Source organism: Centropristis striata, chromosome 13 (assembly GCF_030273125.1).
Source record: "Centropristis striata isolate RG_2023a ecotype Rhode Island chromosome 13, C.striata_1.0, whole genome shotgun sequence".
Taxonomy (NCBI): domain Eukaryota; kingdom Metazoa; phylum Chordata; class Actinopteri; order Perciformes; family Serranidae; genus Centropristis; species Centropristis striata.
The window spans coordinates 36,647,823-36,668,316 of NC_081529.1; the positions used below are offsets into that span (position 1 = coordinate 36,647,823).

The following is a 20,494-nucleotide window of genomic DNA, read 5'->3' on the forward strand; positions in this document are numbered from 1 at the left end:
TCTGAAGTGTGCTGGGAAAATAAAATAAAAAGTCCCGTCAAAATAAAAGTACCTATTATCAAGCATAATAAAGTTAAAAAAAACAGCAACTTATCATAATACACTTTTATATGCTACTGTTCTCTTTCTACACCCATGCATCATTAAAACTAACTGAATTTGAAAACAAAGAAATCACAACGAAATTAAAAAAGAATAAAACTAATGAAAAATCCAAAACTAACATAACCTTCACCGCGAGCCGAGTGCGGATAAGCGGTTAAATATAATGAATGAATTATAACCTTGTGTACTTTGTTACTTTCCACCTCTGGTTAAAAACATCCACTTACTTTTTGTTTTTCATTACAAAACGCGTTTGTAAAATCACGACCTCTGACCCCGTGGACTTGCCGTATCATCTCAGAACTATATATCCCGCTGCTGTTTACGTCAGCTGCCTTCGCTTTACGGCACCCCGCCATTTTATATTATGTTAAGAATACACGCAGCTCACATTCAACTGTTAGCCGCCACCAGGTCTGGACCGCTGGAAAGACACTCTCCGGTCTAAATAATAAATAATAAACCGGTCCAGGAGACCTTTATAAAGGTTGAGCTTCTTCCCTGGTTGATGGTCTGACATCTGTGAAGACGGAAACGTTGGAGGAGAAGGTGAGAATCTTAAGACTCCTTGTTAGCTACTTAGCTTAGCCTGCTAGCTGGCTAGTTAGCTCCATGCTAATGCTAATTCATTCACTAAAACCCCCAAAACTACAACGATACTATCAAAATAAAAGCCTTACACTGAAAGCTACCATTGCACATGTTGTATGTATATTATTGCCGGTGTGTGTGGATATTAGCCGGCTGTGAGGATGTTTGTTCAGGTGATGAAACAATGTGGCACATGCTAGAAGTCTTATTAACCCTGCGGAGTCTGGGGCTATTCTGCTGGTTTTGACTCCTTTTTTTTCTCATTCTGCCTGTATAAACCACTTAGAAAGTGTTCATCATGCCATGTTGGTATCATTGTTTTCAGCACAACCTCACCTATATGACCTGATTATTACTTTTTTCATTTTGACTTACTGGATCAACATTTTGAAAGGAAAAAACACACAAAAGATACAAAAAACACACTTAAAAACACCCTAAAATTACAAGAAACACACAAAAAACACAAAAAACCCCAGAAACGCACACATTATTTATTTTTTTACACAAAACATTAAACACATTACACAAAATGTTAATCATGCCATGTTGGTATCATTTTTTTTCAGCACAACCTCACCTATATGACCTGATTATTACTTTTTTCATTACTTACTGGATCAACATTTTGAACGTAAAAACACACAGAAATCACACACAAAAGATACAAAAGACACACTAAAAAACATTAAAAAAACACCATAAAATTACAAGAAACACATAAAAACACACAGAAATCACACACAAAAAACACAAAAGACACACTAAAAAACATTTAAAAAACACCATAAAATTACAAGAAACACACAGAAAACAGAACACAAAAATTACAAAAAACAAACAAAAGATGACACAAAAACAAACCATTAAATAAAGTGTTCATCATGCCATGTTGGTATCATTGTTTTCAGCACAACCTCACCTATATGACCTGATTATTTTTCTTCATTTTGACTTACTGGATCAACATTTTCAACACAAACCCCCCCCCAAAAAAAAAAAAACTTGCATGAAAACACATAAAAATTACAAAACACAGACAAATTGACAAATCACACAAAAACATTAAAGACAAAATATTGCATTTAAAATGCTGAATGCAAACTAGGGCTGCAACTAAATATTATTTTCATTATCGATTAATCTGTCGATTATTTAAACGATTAATCGATTAGTTGTTTGGTCAATAAAATGTATAAAAATATCAATGAGGGTTTCCCAAACCACAAGACGACATCCTCAAATCTCTTGTTTTGTCCACAAACCAAAGAGATATTCAGTTTATTGTCATAAAGGAACAAAGAAACCAGAAATATTCACATTGAAGAAGCTGAAATCAGAGAATTTCGACTTATTGTCTTTAAAAAATAAACTGCTCAAACCAATTATTGGATTATCAAAATAGTTGACGATTAATTTAATAATCGATTATTGTTCGGTTTAGTTTAGTTTAGTTGTTGCAGCTCTAAAACACACACATAAAAACCCACGAAAGAACAATTATTTTTTACAAAAACCACCCAAAAAATGACAAAACTGACATAAAAACGGACATAAAAAACACAAATTGACAAACCACACAAAAAACAAAGACAAAATATTGCATTAAACATTTTAATGCTCAACATATAAACACCTTCTAATACACAACATGGGTCCAAAATGACCCTCATTCATTCCCTTCATGTTATTTATTGCTGCTGTGTGTTTGAATATCTTTTTTTTTTATTTTTTTATTATTACAACAGATCATTATATCCTCATTTCCTTCGGACCTTATTCGTTTTGACCCACCAGTAACTGGTACTGGTGAGTTTTCTCAAAGTGTCAGATATTTGTTGAGGTAATAAACCTGTTTGATTGTTACTTCAGGTGAAAGATGACGCAGTTCTTGCCCCCGAACCTGCTGGCCCTCTTCGCTCCGCGGGACCCGATACCTTTCCTGCCCCAGCTTGAGAAGTTGCCCCATGAGAAACATCACAACCAGCCTTACAGTGGCATCGCACCGTTCATCAGGCACTTCGAGGTGAATATTTCATCTTCTGTAAACTTCACATGCTTTAATTTATGTACATGTTCACTCTCAGTAGCACATTTTCCTCATGTTTTATATTTTTCTGTGATCAGGATCCCAGAGATGCTCCTCCACCAACGAGAGCAGAGACTCGAGAGGAGCGGCTGGAGAGAAAAGTGAGATATTAACCACTTTTTATTATTATTGACAAAGAATCATGTACAAAATGTCATGGCATATTAACAAGTTACACCTCTCAGCAGGGCACATAAATACATAATATTTATAAAATAATATAGAGAAAAGAGAAAATACAAAAGCTTAAATAAAATAAAGAATATATAAATAAACAGGTCAATACATCATACATTACACATACCAATTATGGGTCTATGAATATTATACATTATTATTATATTAGTTTTAATTTTGGGAATTTTTTGTGTTTTTAAAATTCAGTTAGTTTTCATGAGATGTTTTTAGAGAGTTTGCTAGTTTAAATTTTTTATTTTTGGGAAAATGCATAGTTTTAGTTTTAGTACAGTTTCTATTAGTTGTAGTATTTTTGTAATGGGGTATTTGTTGGGTCCAGATTCAATAAGGTCACAATAAATGTTTCCTTTATTTCCTTTGTCTGATCCATCTCAGCCCCAATAAGTTTATTAAGTCATAAAACCAGATAGATGAAATAGATTTCATATCAACCAAAAAAGGTTTACGGATGAAAAAAGTTGACAAAGAGGAAAACGAAGGACATTTTCACTATAATTTTAGTTAGTTTTGTAACCAAAAAATACAGTTGTCGTTTTTTAATGTTAATGTTTTTTCAATCCTAGTTTTCGTTATTTCGTTAGTTTTCGTTAACTATAATAACCTTGCTGCACACAGATCAGGACTGTGATCCCAAACGAGAATCTGTGTCTAAGTTCTCTGACGGTTGTAGATTGAACATTTCCTTCATTTCTTTTGCTTTTGCAGAGACGAGAAAAGATTGAGAGGAGGCAAGCCGTGGTGGAGACAGAACTCAAGCTTTGTAAGTTTTTTGCAGTCACATCTATTACAAACTCTTTCACTTTATAAAGTCTCTTACTGACTGCTTGGTGTTATTTTAGGGGACCCCCACAATGACCCGAACGCCCAAGGGGACGCCTTCAAGACATTGTTTGTTGCACGAGTGGTGAGTATATTAAACATTTTTATCTGGGATTTTAAGGGTTTTTAGACAAAGTCTGTACTTCAAGCAAATGTGATTATTTAGTTTGTGTATAACAGTATTCTGTCTTTGTTGTAGAACTACGATACTACAGAGTCCAAGCTTCGTCGTGAGTTTGAGGTCTATGGCCCCATCAAACGGGTATGTTTATTTGTTTCTCATTTGTCTAGTCCTGCTCATATATTATTAATATCATATATTAACATTGTGTTTTATGTGTAAGGAATATGCCAGCAATAAATGGCCCATTTGTACAGGTTTAAATCTATGTACATTAGGGCTGCACAGTTAATCGAATTTTAATCGTGATGACGATTTTGGCCGCCACGATTAAATTAACCTGATCGTCGGCGATATTTCCATTTTAAAATGCGTCTCTCCTGCATATCTAATCAACACTTTCTACACCAGTAGTCCACCAACTACCAGGGGGCGGGGCCGAAGCAATGTTGCCAACTTTTTAGCAACTTTTCAGACCCCCTTAGCGACTATTTAAAAAAAAAAAAGCGACTGGCGACAAATCCAGCCACTTTTTCTGGTGTTATTGGAGACTTTTGGAGACTCGTTCTTACTCTTCTTAATGAGCCACGGGGGCCAGAGGTTCGTTAAGAAGAGTAAAAACGAGTCGAAGCGGCACAGTCCTCCTGCAGCAGTCTCTCCCAGCTGCCGAGCCGGAGGGGATGTTAACCCCTTAACGTCCAGTCTGCAAATTGCTAACAGTTAGCTCTGTAGCAGTACAGTGTGTATGTGCTAACAGGCTAACAGTTAGCTCTGTAGCAGTACAGTGTGTATGTGCTAACAGTTAGCTCTGTAGCAGTACAGTGTGTATGTGCTAACAGGCTAACAGTTAGCTCTGTAGCAGTACAGTGTGTATGTGCTAACAGGCTAACAGTTAGCTCTGTAGCAGTACAGTGTGTATGTGCTGCTGCTGCAGGAGGTGTTCACTTAGCGATCTCTGTTTGTTTACAACAAGCACCAGACACTAAAAACTGTTTCTGTTTGTTTAAAAGTAGTGCAATAAAATACAGATGTTTTCCCTAACATGATGAATAATCGTGATTATCATTTTGGCCATAATCGTGCAGCCCTAATGTCCATTCATTTTCTATTTTTCTCAGACAGGGTTTGAGTCAACTAAAAGTTTTAGCCTTTGAACTGCATGACATACACACAGAGCTAATGTGGCCTGTAAATGTGTTGGTGTATGGTAGATCTGTTTGGTTTGTTGAGTTATTCATTATTGCACAATGTCTCTATTACCTGTTTTTTTTTCAGATTTACATAGTCTACAACAAGAAGACGGGGAAACCTCGCGGCTATGCTTTCATTGAATATGAGCACGAACGAGACATGCACTGTGAGTACCAATATAGCGCATGAGACAAAACCATTCTATATATATATTTATAACATGTTTATGACACGCCGGGTGGTTCTACAGTTGAACCCCTATCCATTATTTCATAACAATAATTTTGTAATGACATTGGTTAAGCAACATTCTGAAACCCTATAGGAAGGTGACAACTACCCAATGAGGAAATAGGTTTTTGGGAGTACTTATAATATGCATAAATGCTTTATGGTTTGCATCCAGCAAAAGCCAATTGTGTGATGTGTGTGTCTGTGTTTTGAGGAGTACTGTCAGTTGACTTAATCTGGTTGAGTAGGGGAGCCACTTCATTCAATGGGGCATCCTGGGAAAAGAGGGGAGGACCAAGAGGTAGAATTGTGTCTTTCATCTGCAAACCTAAACATCTTTGCCTGTCAAAGGGCACATTGTCTCTTAACTGTTAGGCCTTGTAGCTCTGTGGAAGAGCAGCTCTCCTGGTTGGACTGTGATGGTAAGCACAAGGTCAGACTAGTCATCAAGCATTGAATAGGTTTTTTTTTTTTTTTGGTTGCCAGAAATGTGCCAATGACATGATGGAAACCCATCTTTTGTAGGATTTAGGTTTTCCCGCTTGTTTGTCAGCTTTTGTTGGTGGTCTTCAACCCTGGTCATGGCGAGATTAGTTCAATTCCCACACTAGTGAGACTTTTTAAGCCAGTGGAGATGCCACTATAAAAATGTATCGTCTCAAGCGAATGGCATAATCTCAACCCATTGACGCCATTCTAGGATTATTTGTGTGATTGGCTCTTCAAGACCAGAGTTGCTGAATCACAGCAAACATGTAGTCACACCAGGGGTTGGACTGAGGGGGGATGTGGGGCTAAACCAGTATATTAACTGTGTGTTGTTCTCATTGCCACTGCAGCCGCCAATCTGTGATGGCTATTGGCCAGAGCTGGCTGGCAGATGATGATGGTTATGATACATCTACACCCTACTACCACAGCTCAGTATATGGTTGGTATAATGGGTTTGTATGATGGGTAAGATTTCTTTCCACCCTCCATCTCCTAAATAGGAAAGAGGAGCTACGTTCAATGGGTAAAGCGTTTTCTATGCAAGCCCTGAAGACCTTTCAGTGCATTTAATACTACTTGGCTCTGTAGCTTTGACCATTGAACGCACCCCTAAACCACTAGTGTATTAAATGTTACCCAAAAGTCTGCCCTTCCTGTTAAAGCCACCTCAGGTTACTTATAGCCCAAGAGTCACAATAACAATGCTGTAGGGGGTGGTAAAAAAAAGTCAGGTAAGAAAAAGAAATGGGGGAAAAAATTGATTTTTGCACAGTAATAATGCTGTGCAGATTGAATTGGTTGCGCTTTTCAGCATCCTGGTGATGTAATTTCCAGTCATTCTTCTTGTGTAACATTACCATAACCATATCAATTAAGTTAAGCAGGGAGGACATATAAAAAGACTCAACAATAATCAGTTATTTTGAATCTGAAAAAAAGATTATCATGAATTTCATTTATTTGTAAATATAGTCAGGTCAAATTTATTTATACAGCACATTTCATACGGCAGGCGTAAACTCAATGTGCTTAAAGTAAAAATCATATATGACAGAAATATACAATAAACATACACTAAACATTGCATTAACATGTATAAAACAGATAAAAATGAACCATAAAATAATGTGATATGCATAAAAAACATAATACAGCATAAAAATTCTATAAAATATAGAAACAAATGTGTTATTTATCTTTTAAAATCAGTCGGATGTTGCAATAGCTCATTTGAGATAAATGCAGATTCATGTAATCAAATTGTTTTGGGTTTTTCTTTACCCCTTTTTGACAAATTTCAAATGACAGATATAAATATAAATTAACTTTGTATAGGTATGATCACAAGCTCCTCATCCTCCAACCCTTCCTTGATTACAATCCAGATCACTGTTGGTGTGCTGTGAAAATGTCATTAAAAGGAATACATCAAATTCAATGTCAATTTACCAAAAACAATGCAAATCCATAGTTGCCTATGTTAAATTGAACACCGTACAAATACAAGATGATAAAGATTAAAACGGAGACCTAAACGATCAATAGGTTTTGGCTTTCAGAATATTAAACTCTTATCAGCAAATTCAGACAATAAATAAAGCTTAGAAGCTTGACGATGATGAGCAGAGAACTGAGTAGCCGTTTTAGCAGAAGCAGAGTGTCTGTTTCTATGGAAAATAGACACGCATACCAACTTTCATTTGCTAATTTTCCATACAGTGATCCAAGAAAATAAAATCCTTGTCCTCTTGCTAGAGTTGGTCTACTCAGTACGATCCCTGTGAACATTAAATGGCATGTTGCACGTTTTTGTTAAAAAGAATAAAAATAATGCTCGCATCCAACCTGAAACTTCAAATTGGAATTGCTCGTTCTGTCCTTTGGCTACAGAAATATAGAGTATTAACCCAGAGTAGACCGTTTATGGCTCAATAGTCATTGGTTTTCAATGGTTTTGGGGGCAGTGGCTTGTTCATAACAAGTGTGATGGATCCCCCTTCCTAACTGGTGTTTTTTCCGTAATTGTAATTATGGGCAGTGATAAGAAAAATGGATTTAACCCTGAATGAGTAGGTCTATACTTGTATTCGTCTTTTTGAAGAGCTAAATCTATTAAGGTGGTGGTGGTATTGAACAGTTGCACTTTTTTTATGTAGTATGCCTACAATCTCACACAGCCCAGTCCTGGTCCTCTCATTTGAAATGGTTTTATCCAAATTCCATATTGCTTGGGTGTGCATGTTGACCTTGCTATGGGCATGCAGGGGACTCTGGTTGTGCACATGGAATATGCTCAAACATGACCCAAACTGGCACAAGTTAAACTTTACATTACGTAAAATTGTGCACATGGCTGTTGGCGTGAACGTGCATGCGAGTGCCTTTGTTTCATGGATTGTGTGCAAGAGGACAAAGTATTTCCGTTGTAATAAACAAGCCAAGCAATAATTGGAATTGCACCAGCAGGAGTCTTGCTGAGCGGTTGGGGGAGCAGTCTGTTGCCGGCTATTTAAACATAATTAATACAGATTTGGTAAAGCCCTCTCATACTGTGTTGGGTGCCCCTCCACCTCCCATATAGCCTGGCTAACGATAGACTATATCATTGATGAGATCTAGTCTGGAGACCACCTATTCATTTTTCCATAGAAGAGGCGTGGTTTACGATCGTCCAGAGCCGTTTATTGGGCGCGACAAATGTCTACGAATCATAAGCATCTGTAGGTAGCTCTTACCTAATCGTATCAATTATACCACAACGACCGGGGTCTCGCTAAACCCCATTAGCTTAGCCACTAACGGGGCTAGTTGGTAGATTTGGCTTTTGCCAAATCCTGTTTCTCAGCAAGGCTAAAACCTAATTTTTGGTGATGAAACAGGAGTGTAAAGCCAAATGTTGTTCTTCTTTTAAAATAAACTTTGGCTCTAAACTATCTAGAACACTGTACAGCTAGATCCAAAGAGAGCTTGGCGTCAGCCATGTTGGATCCGTTGGCAAACTACAAGCTTCTGTCTGTCCAATAGTACGCGTCATCGTCTCGCCGTCCCTCCCCGTTCTGTGATTGGATACCAAAAGCAGGGCTAAGAATCGGCCGTGGACGCCATGCCGCCTTGCAGTTCAAAACGAAACCGAACTACAAGGCAGCATGGGTAAACCCAGACTAGCTCCCATATGGTTGCTGTAACACTGCTATGGTTTGCTCCTGCATTCATCGTCAGTTGGTAATGCTGGACAGTTGTAGCTAATGTCAGTTAACGGACTTAAGTTATCTGCTTAAATAACAGTGCTAAATGAATCAGGCTAACACCGGCACAGACATCCTGATTTAATGCCATAATTCCATGCATCTTTTATTTTTGCATGGAGGTCAAACACATCCAGCATAAAAGGCATGGCGATGGTGGATAAGGTTGTCATAACGGACCTGTTGAAGGCAGCTTAGTAGATGCTGGTGGTCTGTTTTTTAACCAAAATCTCCTCAAACTTTAGACATTTAAGAACCTTCCTTTTTGACAAGACCATGGTGTTCTTTCGCATTAACAGTTGGATACACTGCCACCACAATTTCCATGCACAAAAACAGACAACATGAGCAAAGACAGTTAATAGAGGTTATTAACGCTCAATGCTAGATAAAGACACAAACAAAGCCTTCTAACTATTTAGCTTGGCATCCTGTTTCTGGCAATAATACTTTTAATACAATAACATTTTCTGCGACTCCTTTGTCGTGCCAATTTTCTCAACAAAACTTTTTGTTGTACAGCCGTATTGGCATAATAAAGTTCAAACCATCGTAAAATATCTCTAAATGTTCAAATCTCGCTTGGAGGCTGATTCATAATTCTGTCAAAAACTAATGAATCTGAGCTGGCTTTAATACAAATGTCAGATGAGGGTAGCTTTTTGGCAATTTTGCTAAATGGGCTATTCATACATTATGTATTCACTACATAACCAAAGGTAGATACTAGTTAATGTAGCATTACAGATTAATTCATACCAATAGTTAGGTCAAGATTCATTTTAAAGACTTCTACAGTTTTAGGTCTCACATGATACAGTAACTTTAGACACTGGATTATAGATATTTCAGGCCATATTAGATCAAGACATGTCAGTGTGTCTGCGAACATGACTGATTGAATTCTTAGTATTTTTGCTAGTGTCTTACAGTTGGTCAGTTTTGGTAGGACTTGTGGGGGTTTGGTAAGGCCCTATCTCTGGATGGGATGTTGTCATCAAGTGACCACAGGAAGTGGAGGGGTTCTGGTAAGGCCCCTATTTGTGTTGGTATGTGTATTCAGGTGCTGGGAGAATGTTGGTAAGGCCCTAAAACTGGGGCAGAGACTTTCATAAGGTCCGTGAAAGACGGATAATGGTAAGATCATCAACTGGATAGTATTGGTGAGGGTGCTTTACCAAGCATGCAAGCTGTCAGGATGTTAATGTCTGGACTCGGTAAGGCCCGCAGACTGTGTATGCTGTTACTGATGGGTTTTGGTAAGGCCCTATTCTTGGAAACGTTACCATCAGGGATCATCACTACATCAGACCAGTGTAGCAGCCAGGATGAGCCGCCTGGATCTCGTCAACTCCTCTTCCATTATACAAGATGGATTAGAAGACTTCTGTTGGGTATAATGGGATGAGATCTGGGAAGTCTGAATGTACACAAAGTCTGCCAAATACTTGGGACCCCTTGTTGTAAAAGAGCTCATGTAACTTGTAAAAACTCTGCTGATTAAGGCTGCAGTCACACATGCCAATAATAGGTTTTTCAATGAGAATAATGATGGACAATTGTTTTTATTTTTCAAGTCGTGCAGCCCTAAATAACTAAAAAAAGTTCCCCAAGCAGCTTGGGTTAGACATAGCAAATGCAAGAAACAAATGTATAAATGGCTGATTTAAGATATTATGTCACACATAATATGTGTGTGGTTGTAGCTAGAATGTATGCTCTGGGGGGACATGTACTCAATCTCTGACCATGCTCAAAACCATGCTTAAAGTTGGCAATATTTAGAGTTTAGGGCACAGGTTTTAGTTGACTAAAAATGTAAACTTTTTTTTTTAATGCCGTTTATAAGGAACACATTGAATACAAATTGCTTTGGTCCTAGACCCGGGGTCGGCAGCCTGATTTGCAGTGGCTCCATGTGTTGCTGTGACAAAAAAAAAGATACGTCAGTTATTTCTGTTTTCCCTATAAACGGTATTAAAACTTCTACAGCCCGGCACCTTAACATCTACATTTTGCCAACTTCTTCAAAGTCTAGTTTTGAGCTTTTGATTCCAAATCTCCTGAGATATTTCTTTGGTTTCCAGCCTCTCATTTGCACTTGCTGCATTTTGACAAAATCATATTAAAAAATGCTCATTATTACTTATCAGTGATGTTGGTAGGCTAATTTAGACTTGGTAGGCTGTTACATTTTCATTGTGAGGCTCAAAATAAGGTTTGCGGCTCCGTTCCAACATTATTTCTATTTTTTTCGGCAACTTTTGTTGGTAAAGGTTGCTGACCCCTGTCCTAGACCAATGATGCATTTAAATTATCTAATGTAAAGAAATTACTATTTCATTTTGTGTAATTTTTCTGTCATAGCCACATAGGGAGCCAGATGGCCTGAAGGTTGCCGCAGGTTACCGCCCTCTGCCCTAGGCAGGAGGTTATCCTTACCATAACAATATGTCCATGTGGACTCTCCTTTCTAGCATCTAGTGAACTACTTTATCACAGTTAGGCTTACAATCCTGTGAGAAATAAAGGCTGTGGTTATATCCACATGCCTATCCCTAAGATAACCTGAACATTCAAGTGGCTACACTATACTTTTTAAAATTGTTTTTATTGTAGACAAGAGGTAGAAACTGGGTATTTAAGTGATGCATTTAAAGGTGTAACATATTAATCACTCATCGGGTGGAAGGATGTCTGGTCCCATTATCCTTCGGCTTTTATCCAGAGAGCAGCCATCTCGGCCTCGCCTGCTCCTGGTCAGTATAATAATGCACTGTTAGTTTCCTTGGCCACATTGATGCTTTTCTATTCTTAACTCACCCTTGTCTTCCCTCTTCCCATTCCTCTTCTCCAGCCGCCTACAAGCACGCCGACGGGAAGAAGATAGACGGTAGACGGGTGTTGGTCGATGTGGAACGAGGACGCACTGTAAAAGGATGGCATCCTCGCAGACTAGGTCAGTTCCCTTTCTGTGTTAACCCTTTGGAGTCTTGGGCTGTTTTCTCCATTTTTTTTTATATTTTTCTTTCTGCCACTTTGGGGAAAAAAATGTGTAACATGCATATTTAACATCAATATCATACTTTATTTTTTTCTGCACAATCTCATTTATGTAACCTGATAATTCTTTCTTTTTTTCACTCTGATTTACTGGATAAACATTTTGAAACCAAAAAACAACAAACATTAAAATCTGATTTTAAAAAAAAAAAGTTTTTTCCCCTTTCAGAACAATAACGCTCAATCCCACCAGTAGGTGGCAGCCTTGGATTCAATCAATGCTGCTTGCAGCTCACTTGTTTTACTTGTTGTTTTTTTTAACTAGGTGGTGGATTGGGTGGCACGAGGAGAGGTGGAGCTGATGTCAACATTAAGCACTCTGGCAGAGATGATGCATCACGTTATGATGATCGCCCTCTGGGGGGGTGAGTACTTTTATGGAAGATCTGTCCATTTATATAAAATTGAGTACTGATATTTACAGGATCATCTCAGTAATTTAGATTTTGATGTGAAAGTCCATTTCGAGTAGTTCAAGTCAAACAGCCCCAACCAAGTATTGAGTCATATAATTATTTGTTTCTTACCAAGATAAAAAAACTTTACTTTTAGAAGTGTTAGATCATTTATCTTATTCTAAGTGTTCAACATGATTATTTCTAGATTTAACAATCTTAATTTAATAAATCTTGTCAAGGTAAATTATCTGTCCATGCAGCAAGATCATTTCCCTCAGATTTACTGTTTGATCTGGTTTTTAGACTAAACACCTTTGTACAGTGTATGATATTCTAATTTATTGAGATTCACCTGTATAACGGTCATTTTGTCCTGACTGCTCACAGTGATCGGGACCGTGGCGAGCGGAGGGAGCGCAGCCGGGAGCGAGACCGGGACAAAGACAGAGAGCGCCGGAGATCCCGATCCCGTGAACGGCGCCGACGTAGCCGCTCCCGTGAACGAGGAGAGAGGGAGAGGGAGCGACCGATCGGAGGAGGAGGTGGTGGTGGTGGTGGTGGAGGAGGAGAGGACGGCGGCGTTGTTGGTAGCCGGCGCCGAGAGCGAGAAAAAGATCGAGGCGGGGTGGCGGGAGGAGACAGCAGAAGTAGGGAAAGGAGTCGAGAGAGGAAGAGGAGGAGCAGGAGCCGAGATCGCAAGAGGGACAGGGAGAGAGCCAAGGGGCTGGACGGGGAGGAGGTCCTCCAGGGAGGAGAAGGAGCTCCGGAAGGCGGAGATCGGATGCTGGAGGAGCACGAAGGGGAGGTGGGCGAGGGTATGGAGGAGCGCCGGGACAGGGACAGAGACAGGGACAGGGAGCGCCGACGGAGCCACAGGGACAGAGACAGACGCCGCGGGGACCGGGACCGAGACAGGGAGCACAAGAGGGAGCGGGGGGATCGGGAGCGGGGGGAGCGACGGGAGGAGCGCCACAGCTCCCTACGAGACGACATGGGGCCGCCAGACGAGCTGGGCAACGAGGACGAGGGGGAGGTGGTGCCCCACATGGAGGAGTACAGCCAGGACGGCATGATGATGGAGCAGCAGACCGGACCTCCTGCTGACGGCTACAACTCCAGCGAGAACGGCTACAAGATGGAGACGCCAGCAGATGAGTACTGAGGTGCCGCCCACTCGACCCGGCCCGTAAATTTTTTTTGTTGTCAAGGAAGCTTAAATGATGTCAGGGCAGATATTCAAATATTCCACTTCCTATTGTTGCACGTGCATTTGATGCATTGAAACTGATTCGATCTCACCAAAATTTCAGCTTTCCATATCTCCCGCCACCAATTTTTTTTTATTTTTTTTTTACATTTTTGTCAATAATTCAAGCTAGGTATGTATTTTTTTTCCAACTTGGCTTGGGATGAACTCTCAAAACACCAGATTTATTTGTTTAAGATGTGTTCTATTTTCAGCTCATGTGGAATCAAGTGATAAATTTCTCCGATGTATGTGAAATTGAAGATAAGTACTACTGTGTGACAATTTAGTTATTCATTCTGGGATAAAGTTCTTTTTTCTTTGTCTGCTGTTTGTTAGATTTGCAAGGTTATTTTAATAAACACGTGGCTTAAAGCCAGAACTCCTCTTTATTTGTCTGACATTTATTACACTTCCTGTCAATTATTTTCTTTTCTAACCGTTTTTAACCCTCTATGGTACGGTGCTGTATACCCATATTTGGACTGTCAAATTTCTACAATGCATGTTTTTGAGTGATGTGATACTAAAGAGGGAAGAGTATAGGGAACCAATAGCAATGCTTTAATTTGTCACATGACCTCCAGGAGGCCATATTGAAACCCTATTTTGCAGACTTTTCCAAAGGAAACAGCTTTGCCATTTTGCAAAACATGACTTATAATAAACAATGTAGAATTCAGTGTGTTCAGTTTCCACTATGAGACTCCTGTTGGCATGTGTTGTCGTGATCCAACTGATCACTAGGGGAAGTGTCTGATCACAAAGAAATATTCAATTATTGCATCAAGAAGATATTTAAACACAGTTTTTATTTAATTGCTTAGGGTTATCATTATGACTTAAATATTTAGCCCACCTGCGGAATGCTGAAATGCAGATGATGGGCCCGCAACCTCAGCAATATGCAAAGTTCATGGGAAAAGTTGTAACAGTTACTCAAAATGTCAGTACAAGAATAACATGAACTGAACTTATTCAAATGTGATCAATTTTAAAGTAATCCTGCTGCTAGCTAGCTAGGTAGGTTACTTTATTCATCCCTGAAGGGAAATTCTGTTTTCACAGCAGTTCAGTATTTTACTTTATTGTATTTTATTTTACTTAAATACCGAAGTAGAATAAATAAAAACAATGGAAAATACACAGAATAGAACAAGGACACTTAAGAAGTTAAAAAGATAAGATATATACATATATATATATATATATATATATAGCTATAGACTACTAGCGTATTCCTTTCATTTTGATAGAAATTCAACTGTCCATAAGCTTATAAAAACAACCACACGTCCACTCATCAACAATAAAGAATATTGAAATACACAAAGTAATGAAACAGAATGTATTTAATAATTCTTGATTGTTGTGTGGCAGAGGTGGAGTGTGAGTTTGATACCTGGATCGTCGTTATCTGCAGCCTTTTTTTTTTCTTTATCATGAAAAAGGTCTCAATGTTTTGAGTCCTTTCCATCCTGATCTCTCTCTCCCTATCACTGTCTGCCCCTGAAGAAATCATGCATGACATTTGGTCTGAAATTATATTAAGTCAGAAAAGTACTTTCCTTAAAGTGAAACACACAGGATAGGAATCACACACAATGACATCATCCTCTAATGATTTGTTACAGCAACCCCTCCCTCTTCTCCTGCTCTCAAACAGCCAGCTCCACTCTGTCCTGCTGTTTCCTGGTTCCCTCCCCTTCACATCTACTGGTTAGAAAATGGGTGTTACCAACATGGTGCTGACTCACTGCACACACACACACACACACACGTTGTTCAGATCAGAGTTCAAACTGGTTTCACTTATGAGGAAGTGAAACTCAGACAGTCGTGACTGAGAGGTGAAATGGCGCAGAAAGGAGTTCAGCTGGACCGGGAAACTTTCTCTTGTTCCATCTGTCTGGATCTACTGAAGGATCCAGTGGCTCTTATCTGTGGACACAGCTACTGCATGAAGTGTATTAAAACACACTGGGATGAAGAGGATAGAAAGGGAATCTACAGCTGCCCTGAGTGCAGACAGAAGTTCACTCCGAGGCCTGTCCTGCTGAAAAACACCATGTTAGCAGTTTTAGTGGATCAGATGAAGAAGACTGGCCTCCAAGCTGCTCCTGCTGATCTCTGCTATGCTGGACCTGGAGATGTGGCCTGTGATGTCTGCACTGGGAGAAAACTGAAAGCCTTCAAGTCCTGTCTCACGTGTTCGGCCTCTTACTGTGAGCAACACCTCCAGCCACATTATGACGCAGCTCCGTTATCAAAACACAAGCTGGTGGAGCCCTCCAAGAAGCTGCAGGAGAACGTCTGCTCTCAGCACGATGAGGTGATGAAGATTTACTGCCGTACCGATCAGAAGTCTATCTGTTATCTCTGCACAATGGATGAACATAAAGGCCACGACACGGTCTCAGCTGCAGCAGAACGGACGGAGAAGCAGAAAGAGCTGGAGGTGAGTCGACAAAACATCCAGCAGAGAATCCAGGACAGAGAGAAAGATGTGAAGCTGCTTCAACAGGAGGTGCAGAACATCAATCGCTCCGCTGATAAAACAGTGGAGGACAGTGAGAAGATGTTCACTGAGCTGATCCGTCTCATGCAGAAAAGAAGCTCTGAGGTGAAGCAGCAGGTCAGATCCCAGCAGGAAACTGAAGTGAGTCGAGTCAAAGAGGTGGAGGAGAAGCTGCAGCAGGAGATCAGAGAGCTGAAGAGGAAAGACGCTGAACTGAAGTATCTCTCAAACACAGAGGACCACAACCAGTTTCTGCACAGCTACCCCTCACTGTCAGCACTCAGCCCGTCTACATCCAGCATCCAGATCCGTCCTCTGAGCTACTTTGAGGACGTGACAGCGGCCGTGTCACGAGTCAGAGACAAACTGCAGGACGTCCTGAGAGACAAATGGACAGACGTCTCACTGACTGAAGTGGATGTTTTACTGTCAGATTCACCAGCAGAGCCCACGACCAGAGCTGGATTCTTAAAATATTCATGTGAGATCACACTGGATCCAAACACAGCACACACACAGCTGGTATTATCTGAGGGGAACAGAAAAGCAACAATCATGATTAATCAGTCCTATCCAAGTCACCCAGACAGATTCACTAGATATTGGCAGGTCCTGAGTAGAGAGAGTCTGACTGGACGATGTTACTGGGAGGTGGAGTGGAGAGGGGATGTAGTTTATGTAGCAGCTTCATACAAGAACATCAGCAGAGGGAGGTCGGATAACTCTTTATTTGGACACAATGGCAAATCTTGGGCATTAAGATGTGACAACGACAAATGTACATTTTGGTACAACAATATCCAAACTCCCGTCTCAGGTCCTCGGTCCTCCAGAGTGGGAGTGTTCCTGGATCACAGAGCAGGTATTTTGTCCTTCTACAGCGTCTCTGAAACCATGACCCTCCTCCGCAGAGTCCAGACCACGTTCACTCAGCCGCTCTATGCTGGACTTCTGCTTGGTAACAGAAGTGGAGACACTGCTGAGTTCTGTAAACTCAACTAACCAAAGGGACAGCAGGTAAAAATGTGTTTTAACTCTTAAAGCTCCCATTTTGTTCACCTTTGTGGTGTTTTATTTGAAGTTTTTATATCTATAAGAGGATACATTTGTAGTTTTATGTGCTAAAACCAGCTGAGTTCAGTTGTTCATCTGCTCTCTCAGCCTCCTTCTGCAGCTCCAGCAGCTCAGATCATTTTGGGCCTGTCTCATTAATATTCATGACCCTTTCTTCTGATTGGCTGACAGTCTTGAGTGACACCCGGCCAGTCTAATCACAGTTAGCGGTTTGCAGGTTAAACTCACCGGTGAATGCAAAAAGACGATGGCCACCTCTGAGGAAGATGTTGTCTGACTTTACATGTTAGAGCCTGATGATGCTTCCCTCTGACTCAAACATGAAATATATTACTGGTTCAACATGCTTTATAATCACAAAGACTTGTAGCTCGTGTTTTTCTACAATAAGGGACCTTTAAACTGATTTCTTTCCATGTTTGTTGCTGAGAGCTCATCGTTGTGGCATTTCTTCTCTGTAGAGATCAGCTGTCAATCAAACATTATGGGCGGGGCTTTGACATCTGCTCATTAGTTGTTCTGTAGATGTTTGACTTTCCTTCCTGTGTCTGTTGAGCCATGGAGGCTTTCACTGCTCATGATGACTGTTGTTCACCTCAACTCATATTTCTCTGCATGAAAATGTACATTTCTCTGAGCTCCAAATGTTTGTTGAATATTTGTATGTTGTTGTTGTTGTTTTATGCATGGGTCTGAAGAGAGAAAGCTCCAGATATTCAAAGAAAATGTGTAAAAAAAAAAAAAAAAAAACTAGAATTATATCTACATTTATTTGTTTGGAAGACCAAATGTTGCTGTTATAATCAAAACACAAATGAGGCTCTATGATGTATTATAAAACTATAATTATCATGTTCATAATCAATAAGGAAATAGTCATTATTATCTTGTACATCTCTGAGATTCTGATCAAACTAATTGATTGGGTGGATGAAGTGAATCTGTACAAGAAATCAGTGAACAAAAATCATTTAACAAACTTCACTGATGGGATGTGTGAAAAAACTGTTTATATAATGAATAAACAAACATAAACAAAGTATTTTCTTCTGGTCTTAATTCCAGGGTTTGATATAAAGCTGATGGATAAATGATGAGACTAATATGAGATATAACTGAGGCTGTTCTCCTGAAACAACACAAAGTTCACTGTTCATGTTGAGAGCAGAAGAACATTTGTCAGTCAGTCTCTCATTTCTCCAACAAAAGCTGTTTTAATGAGGAAAGTTCAAAGGTCAGAGTTTTCTATCACTTGTTGCTTTTACAGCCAAGATTTGGTTTGTGCTCTTAGTTGATAAAAGGATTTATTACAGACACATTCCTGACACATATACATGCTACTAAACTCTTAAATCTGAGTGAAGTCAACAAGGAAGAAAACTCTAATCTATTGTCTTAATGTTTACCTGTTGACTCAGAAGAGTTTGCCTGCTAAAAGTTGAAATGAGCAGTGAGTTTAAAAGTTTTTACACCTAAAAAGGAGATAAATTTGTAGTTTTACATTCTAAAATGATCTCAGATCAGTTGTTCATCTGCTCTCTCAGCCTCCTTCTGCAGCTCCAGCAGCTCAGATCATTTTGGGCCTGTCTCATTAATATTCATGAGCCTTTCTTCTGATTGGCTGACAGTCTTGAGTGACACACAAACATACACAATATGCTCGCACACAGTGGCCCTCATTTATAAAGCGAGTGTAGAAACCAGCGCAGATCTGAGTGTATATTTGGTCTGACGACAGGGTCCACGTGTGATTTATCAAACATTCGTATCTCTCCAATCACAGCGTGAGAATGATCGGCTGTTGTAGCCCCCATAGAGCCCCATAGAGCCCCATACAGCCCCCATAGAGCCCCATACAGCCCCATACAGCCCCCATAGAGCCCCCGTACAGCCCCCATAGAGCCCCATACAGCCCCCATAGAGCCCCATAGAGCCCCATACAGCCCCCATACAGCCCCCATACAGCCCTCATACAGCCCCCATACAGCCCTCATACAGCCCCCATACAGCCCTCATACAGCCCCCATACAGCCCCCATAGAGCCCCCATACAGCCCCCATAGAGCCCTCATACAGCCCCCATAGAGCCCCCATAGAGCCCTCATACAGCCCCCATACAGCCCTCATACAGCCCACATACGGCCCCCATACAGCCCCATACAGCCCCATACAGCCCCCATACAGCCCCCATAGAGCCCTCATACAGCCCCCATAGAGCCCCCATACAGCCCTCATACAGCCCCCATACAGCCCTCATACAGCCCCCATAGAGCCCCATACGGCCCCCATACAGCCCCCATACAGCCCTCATACAGCCCCCATAGAGCCCTCATACAGCGCCCATACAGCCCTCATACAGCCCCCATAGAGCCCCCATAGAGCCCCCATAGAGCCCTCATACAGCCCCCATACAGCCCCCATACAGCCCTCATACAGCCCCCATAGAGCCCCATACGGCCCCCATACAGCCCCCATACAGCCCTCATACAGCCCCCATACAGCCCTCATACAGCCCCCATAGAGCCCCCATAGAGCCCTCATACAGCCCTCATACAGCCCTCATACAGCCCCCATAGAGCCCTCATACAGCCCCCATACAGCCCTCATACAGCCCCCATACAGCCCTCATACAGCCCCCATAGAGCCCTCATACAGCCCAATACAGCCCCATACAGCCCCCATACAGCCCCCTTAGAGCCCCATAGAGCCCCCATAGAGCCCTCATACAGCCCCCATACAGCCCTCATACAGCCCCCATAGAGCCCCATACGGCCCCCATACAGCCCCCATACAGCCCTCATACAGCCCCCATACAGCCCTCATACAGCCCCCATAGAGCCCCCATAGAGCCCTCATACAGCCCTCATACAGCCCTCATACAGCCCCCATAGAGCCCTCATACAGCCCTCATACAGCCCACATACAGCCCCCTTAGAGCCCCATTGAGCCCCCATACAGCCCCCATACAGCCCCCATACAGCCCCATACAGCCCCCATACAGCCCCATACAGCCCCCTTAGAGCCCCATTGAGCCCCCATAGAGCCCCCATACAGCCCCCATACAGCCCCCATACAGCCCCATACAGCCCCCTTAGAGCCCCATTGAGCCCCCAT

The 20,494-nt window shown here is 41.0% G+C and overlaps 2 protein-coding genes across 2 annotated transcripts; both read left to right on the plus strand.

Annotated features, from left to right (window-relative positions):
* Window positions 1-428: 428 nt before the first annotated feature.
* snrnp70 (small nuclear ribonucleoprotein 70 (U1)) lies at window positions 429-14,176 on the plus strand. Its single transcript, XM_059348456.1, has 10 exons — window positions 429-654; window positions 2,569-2,722; window positions 2,824-2,886; window positions 3,689-3,743; window positions 3,823-3,887; window positions 4,002-4,064; window positions 5,199-5,280; window positions 11,940-12,041; window positions 12,411-12,510; window positions 12,931-14,176. The coding sequence occupies exons 2-10, from the start codon at window positions 2,576-2,578 to the stop codon at window positions 13,703-13,705; spliced, it is 1,452 nt and encodes a 483-aa protein (XP_059204439.1). The 5' UTR covers window positions 429-654; window positions 2,569-2,575; the 3' UTR covers window positions 13,706-14,176.
* A 1,468-nt stretch (window positions 14,177-15,644) lies between these two features.
* On the plus strand, window positions 15,645-18,674 carry LOC131983599 (tripartite motif-containing protein 16-like). The gene has a single exon (XM_059348356.1). It carries the CDS (start codon window positions 15,645-15,647, stop codon window positions 17,307-17,309), a length of 1,665 nt encoding a protein of 554 aa, XP_059204339.1. The 3' UTR covers window positions 17,310-18,674.
* The last annotated feature ends 1,820 nt before the right edge of the window (window positions 18,675-20,494 follow it).